Raw genomic sequence first — 6558 nt, forward strand, 5'->3', positions numbered from 1 at the left:
TAATTTTTGTTGACTATATCGAATTAATTATGACTAGATTCGAGTCGATTGGAGTCGAAAAATCGAGAAAAGGGCATACTACTTGATTAAATTGGAGCAAGTCGAGGTAAGTGACTTGTCTAACCTTGTGTGGGGGAAATTTTCCCTAGGATTGATATTGATGTAATAATTGTAATGTGATGAAAGTCGTGTATGCGAGGTGACGAGTGTGTACACGGGTTAAATGTGAAAGATTATATTTTTAAATTGTGTAGATAACTGTTGCATATTAATTAAATTATTAAATCTTGTTATATTCTCCATCAATGATCTGATTCATATACTTTAAATTTGCTTGACTTTCTCCTGCTAATTGTGTTTACCCGTTTAGCTGAAACTTGGTTTCTTTTATTCTGTACATTATTTGAAGGTAGAATTTCTTTAATTTAAATATTATTAATATGAAGTATTTGATATTTTAAATTTGGAACTGAGGCAACGTATTAAAAAATTTTAAATATTATTTTTGCTGATTTATTTAATTCCCGAATATTTTGTGAGATTTTTGTACTCATTGTGATTGAGCCGTGAGCTCCCTGTTGTGGAAAATATTGTTGATATTATTTTTTTTGGCGAATTAAAATACTTGGGCACTTGAGGTGCAAATTGTGATATATTGTGATATTGATACGCATACGGTGGTATAAGGTCTAGGTGTTGAAACACATGCAGTGAGATAAGGGTGGCTTGATACGCGTGGCTAGTAGGGGAACTACTAGAAGTCATGCGGTGTGATAAGGGTGGCTAAAACACGGGATGCTATTTCAGGAAAAATATTTTTTTCTTTAAAATTAAATGTGAAGGCTCCCGCGGTGATATAAGAAAATGAGATATTGTGAATTTATTTATGATTTGGGACTACGAGGTGGTACCTCGGGAGTGCCCTTGTTGATATTGATTTATGGATGCAGTTGCCTTTGATTATTGTTGTGATTTTCTTAAAGTTGAAAAAAATTCTGTTTTATTTCCACGAGATATTATTTGCCATTTTTTTGCGTAGTTAATTGGTGACATACTACTTACTTGATTCATTTCCATTGTCAATTTATTTTTATTATATTGTTAAACATTTCACCTTGTCTTTTATTATTCTAGTAGGGCCTGACCTGACCTCGTCACTACTTTACCGAGGTTAGGCTATGCACTTACTGGGTACCGCTGTGGTGTACTCATACTACGCTTCTACACATCTTTTTGTGCAGATCCAGATACATCCTACTAGTCTAGACATCAGTGAGCTACCTGTGTACGGAGACTTCGAGGTATATCTGCCAGCGTCCGCAGACTCCGGAGTCCCCTTCTATCATTAATATGTTGCTTTCTTATTTTCCTTAGACCCTGATATATATAGATATATTGAGGATAAATTTTTAGAAACTTGTGACTTATTTCTACCGGGTTTTCGGAATTGAAATTATGTGAATTTGAAGATTATTTATTTCAGATTTATATTGTTATTCCGCATTGATAGGCTTACGTAGTCTTAGAGACTAGGCGCCATCATGATATCCTACGGAGAGAATTTGGGGTCGTGACAGGTAGTTAGCAATATCAGCAAACCAAGGGGGTTGGTTAACAATAGCGGTGATGGAAAAGATATGTTCATCCGAAAATTCTTCTCGGATATCCAATGTCTCAATTGGCGGATTTTCCAACTTGGAAAGATGATCTGCAGCCTGATTTTCCGTTCCCTTTTTGTCTTTAATTTCAAGGTCAAATTCTTGTAGCAATAATATCCATCTTAGCAACCTGGGTCTTGCATCTTTCTTCGCCAAGAGATATTTTAATGTTGCATGATCAATGAATATTATAACCTTTGTTCCTATTAAATAAGAACGAAATTTATCAAAAGCAAATACTATTGCCAATAGTTCTTTTTCTGTTGTGGCATAATTCAGCTGAGACTCATTCAAAATTCTACTGGCATAGTAAATGGGACGGAAAATTTTGTCTTGTGTTTGTCCTAATACAACTCCAATAGCTGTATCACTTGCATCACACATTACCTCAAAAGGTTTGTTCCAGTCTGGTGAGATAACAACAGGGGCATTTGCTAATTTTTCCTTAAGACTTTCAAATGCTTTTCTGCAATCCTCTGTAAAAGCAAACTTTACATCTTTCATTAGTAGGTTAGTTAGAGGTTTTGAGATTTTTGAATTTTTTTTATAAACCTTCTATAAAAACCTGCATGTCCTAGAAAACTCCTAATGCCTTTAACAGTGGTGGGAGAGGGTAATCCTGCTATAAGATCACTTTTTACCTTATCAACTTTTATCCCTTTAGCAGTGATTTTATGTCCTAAAACAATACCCTCTATGACGATAAAATGACATTTCTCCCAATTAAGAATTAAATTTGTCTCTTCACATCTCTTAATAACTAAGGTCAAGTGTTGAAGACAAACCTCAAATATTTTGCCAAAAAGTGTAAAGTCATCCATAAAAATCTCCAGAAATTTCTCAGTCATGTCAGAAAAATGGCTGACATGCAACGCTGAAATATAGCAGGGGCGTTACACAAACCAAATGGCATTCTCCTATAGGCATAGGTTCCATGGGCACATGTGAAAGTTGTCTTATCCTGATCTTCTGGTGCAATTGGAATTTGGTTGTAACCTGAATAACCATCAAAAAAAAGTAAAAATCATGTCCTGCTACTCTTTCCAACATTTGGTCAATGAAAGGTAAAGAGAAGTGAGCTTTTCTAGTAGCGTCATTGAGACGTCTATAATCAATATTGGCTCCTCATCCTGTAATTTTCCTTCTAGGTATGAGTTCATTATTCTCATTTTTTACGACAGTCATACCTCATTTTTTCGGTACCACTTGCACAGGACTGTCAGATATGGGGAAGATGATACATGCTGCTAGAAGTTTTACCACTTCTTTTTTAACTACCTCTTGCATTGCTGGGTTGAATCTCCTTTGAGGTTGGACTATTTGCTTGTAATCTTCTTCTATGAGAATTCTGTTCATGCCAATGGCTGGGCTGATTCCTTTGATATAATCTACAGTCCATCCCAAAGCTCTCTTGTTTTCTTTCAAGACTCTAATCAATTTGTCTTCTTGTTCTGCAGTCAAAGAAGAGGAAATGATCACTGGAAATAGTGATACTTCAAGAAAAATATATTTTAAATGAGAAGGTAAAGTTTTAAGTTCAATTTTTACTTGAACTTCCTCATTTTGTGGTCCATTCTCCAGTGTTTCAGCTTTTTCTTTAATTCTTGGGTCATCATCATTTGCAGTGCCAGAATTTGCCAGACATCTTTCTAATGAGTCAGATATTAGTTGATCATCTTTGTATTTATCTGCAAGATCATTCAATAAGTCAATGTGAAAATAAGGAGATGATGACTCATCCTCAGGATATGTCATTATTTTCTGCATGTCAAAGATGACTTTCTCTTCACCGACCCTTAATATCAATTGTCCTTGATGAACATCGATGATTGCTCTACCAGTTGCCAGAAATGGTCTACCCAGAATCAAAGGTACATCACTATTTTCTTCCATTTCAAGTACTATAAATTCTACTGGAAATACAAACTTGTCAACTTGAACAAGTACATTCTCAATAATTCCCTTGGCATTTTTAGTACTCGAATCGGCTAGCTGTAAAGAAACAATTGTATTTTTCATTTTCCCCAGTTCTAATTTTCTAAAAATTGAGAAAGGCATCAGATTTATGGAAGCGCCAAAATCACACAATGCTTTGTCAAAATGAACACCTCCAAGAGTACAAGGAATTGTAAAGCTGCCTGGGTCACCAAGTTTTCGTGAAAACTTATTTTGAAGAATAGCGCTGCATTTTTCTGTAAGCTTAACTACAGAGATTCCTTCCAATTTTCTTTTACTTGACAAAATATCTTTCTAAAACTTGGCGTAGGAGGGCATTTGCATTAAAGCATCAGTGAATGGAATATTTATGTAAAGCTGTTTCAAAATTTCAAGAAATTTAGAAAATTGTTTATCAAGATTTTCTCTTTTTATTTTTTGGGGAAAAGGAATGTCCTCCAAGGGAGGATTTTCTTGTGAAATTGTTCTTTCTTTTCTTTTTTTCTTTTTTTCTTCTGGCTTCTCAGATGTTACCTCGGTGGGGGTCATATTTTTCCTGTTTTTCTTCCTGTACCTTGCCTTGTCGATTTGGATATGGGTCATCCAAATTCTTTCCTAATCGTAACGCGATGGTTTTGAGATGTTCCTTCGAATTTTTCTCAGTGTTGCCTGGCAATGGTCCTTGAATTTTTCCTGACAAAAGAGTTGCCAATTGACTTACCTGAATTTTCAAATTTTTCAACGATGAATTATGACTCTCCATTTTCTCATCCATAGCTTTTATGTATTCGTACATCAAATCTTCAAGGCTACGTGCATGAGATTGTTGTGGCTTAGGCTGATAAGGTCTGAAATTTTGTTGCAGCCTATTCTGATTCTGAAATCCTGGTGGTCTTTGTACCTGTTATTTTAAAACTGTGAGTTTTCAGCACCATTGGGGTTACTCCATTGGAATCACGGATGTTTTTGAACCATGGGACTTCCATAGGGGTAAGCATTGTATCCAATTAAGTTTACATGTTAATCATTTTGATTTATGGCTTGACATTCATGATTGAGATGATTCTCACCACAAATGTCACAACCTTCAGATTGTTGTGGATTTACCTTAAAGGTTTCAAACGTTTTTGCTAAGGAAGCAATTTGTTGAGTTAAGGTGTTCAGAGCATTTACCTGGTTCACAGTTGCTGCCTTTCTTTATAGTAACACGATCAGATGGCCACTGCACTGCATTTTCAGAAATTTCATTTAACAATTGTAAAGCTTCATCGGTAGTTTTTCCCATTATGGAACCTCCGACAGCTGCATCTATAACATTTCTTGATGAGGGTTTTAACCCGTGATAAAAAATGTATAAAAGCATATGATCGGGAATTTCATGATGAGGACATTTTTTCAATAAACCTTTTAATCTTTCCCAAGCCTGATAAACTGATTCAGTGTCAATTTGCAAAAAAATATTAATATCTTGTCTCATTTTTGTTGTTTTAGCAGGAGAAAAATCTTTATTTAGAAATTTTTGAGTCATCTGATCCCATGTTGTGATGGATCCTCTAGGCAAGCTACGTAACCAAGCTTTAGCTTCACCTTTCAGAGTAAAAGGAAAAAGCCTTAGCCTAATTGCATCTGGTGATACTCCATTATACTTAGCTATTTTAATAAGCTCAAGAAAATCAATCAAATGATTATATGGGTCTTCACTGGGATCTCCAATGAACTGACAAGATTGTTGAATTTTTTGGATCAAACCAGTCCTGATTTCAAAGTTTTTAGCTGCCACAGGAGGCCTTCTAACACTTGATTCACAATTAAATTGATCAGGTCTAGCATAATCCATGAGAATCATATTAGCTGGACATGGTGCTATTTCATCAAATTGGTCTTCTGGAATTGGTGGAATTATTGGTTGTGGATTGTTGAGAAGTCCTTCTTCTTGTTCCATGTCTTTTCTAGTTGTGGTATGAGAAGTTGAAGTTTGTCCTTTCCTGCGCAATCGTAAAGATCTTTCAATTTCAGGATCATATTCAAACAACTCTATAGAACAAGAGCGGATCATAAACTAGCTGAAAATCCTGAGAATAAGAAAGAAAATAAAATAAGAATAAAAAAATGGTTTCCCAAATTAGTAAGAGGATAATTAATCTGAAGTAGATAATTGCCAATCCCAGGCGACGGCGCCAAAAATTTGACGAGGCCAATGTGCATAGGAATTCTTGCTCGTGCTTTGTCAAATTATAATACAGTTTAAGATATCGTCCCACAGAGATTGGAATATCTATGCTACGGATTTAGATTATCTTCATTACTAGGCAAGCCGATAATCTCCATAAATCATAATTTCTCTTTAAGTTTGAAAATGCAATATTTAAATACAGTATAAAATCCCACAAATACTGATACGAACACTTCCCAAAACGTGGTGTCACTTAGTACATGAGATTCTAATATGAATACATATCTGAAAAATATGGTCTATGATAATCTGAGGCCAAATACAGTAACAAGGAGATAGGGAAAGACAGACAAGGTCTGTGAAACACGACAGCTACCTCTGAATCTCTAGAAAATCAAGTGTGCGAGAGAATCAATACCCGTTATGTCCGGAAACACCTGAATCTGCACACGAAGTGCATGGTGTAGTATGAGTACAACCAACTCAGCAAGTAACAATAATAAATAAGGAACTGAAGATAATGACGAGCTACACAGTTACAGTTTATTTCCAGTAATTCCAGCAAAGAATAGACATGCTTTCAAATCCGGCAGTTTAAGTCAAATCAATTTTATATAGTTCAAGTTCATGTAATCCGGATATAAAATTTTTTAGAGAATTTCGCAATAATGACAGATAGCAACTAAGTACAACAACAAATGAAATGCAAGTATAGTCTCTCAGGCAACAGATACTCCACTCGTCATAACAGCTCAACCACTCGGCTCTCAGCCCTCAGCCCTCAGCACTCAC

At 35.4% G+C, this 6558-nt stretch overlaps 1 protein-coding gene and 1 non-coding gene across 3 annotated transcripts; one reads left to right on the forward strand and one right to left on the reverse strand.

The window, feature by feature from the left end:
• Nucleotides 1-2304: 2304 nt before the first annotated feature.
• On the reverse strand, nucleotides 2305-4730 carry LOC104085398 (uncharacterized). 2 transcript variants are annotated; one of them, XM_070181286.1, is made up of 3 exons: nucleotides 3207-4730; nucleotides 2846-3109; nucleotides 2305-2654 (listed from the first exon to the last, which is right to left on the reverse strand). In XM_070181286.1, the coding sequence occupies exons 1-2, from the start codon at nucleotides 3714-3716 to the stop codon at nucleotides 3092-3094; spliced, it is 528 nt and encodes a 175-aa protein (XP_070037387.1). In that variant the 5' UTR covers nucleotides 3717-4730; the 3' UTR covers nucleotides 2305-2654; nucleotides 2846-3091. The 2 variants fall into 2 exon arrangements, with proteins under 2 accessions (XP_070037387.1, XP_070037386.1); XM_070181285.1 differs by having other exon boundaries at nucleotides 2846-4730.
• A 236-nt stretch (nucleotides 4731-4966) lies between these two features.
• LOC117280100 (small nucleolar RNA R71) lies at nucleotides 4967-5073 on the forward strand. Its single transcript, XR_004510557.2, has one exon. It is a non-coding gene; the product is annotated as a small nucleolar RNA R71 (small nucleolar RNA).
• The last annotated feature ends 1485 nt before the right edge of the window (nucleotides 5074-6558 follow it).

Source organism: Nicotiana tomentosiformis, chromosome 7, assembly GCF_000390325.3.
Source record: "Nicotiana tomentosiformis chromosome 7, ASM39032v3, whole genome shotgun sequence".
Lineage (NCBI taxonomy): Eukaryota > Viridiplantae > Streptophyta > Magnoliopsida > Solanales > Solanaceae > Nicotiana > Nicotiana tomentosiformis.

Bases quoted from the DNA above. Each gene is read 5' to 3' on its own strand.
- LOC104085398 (XM_070181285.1), bottom strand. From the start codon at position 3,716: ATGCCTTTCTCAATTTTTAGAAAATTAGAACTGGGGAAAATGAAAAAT.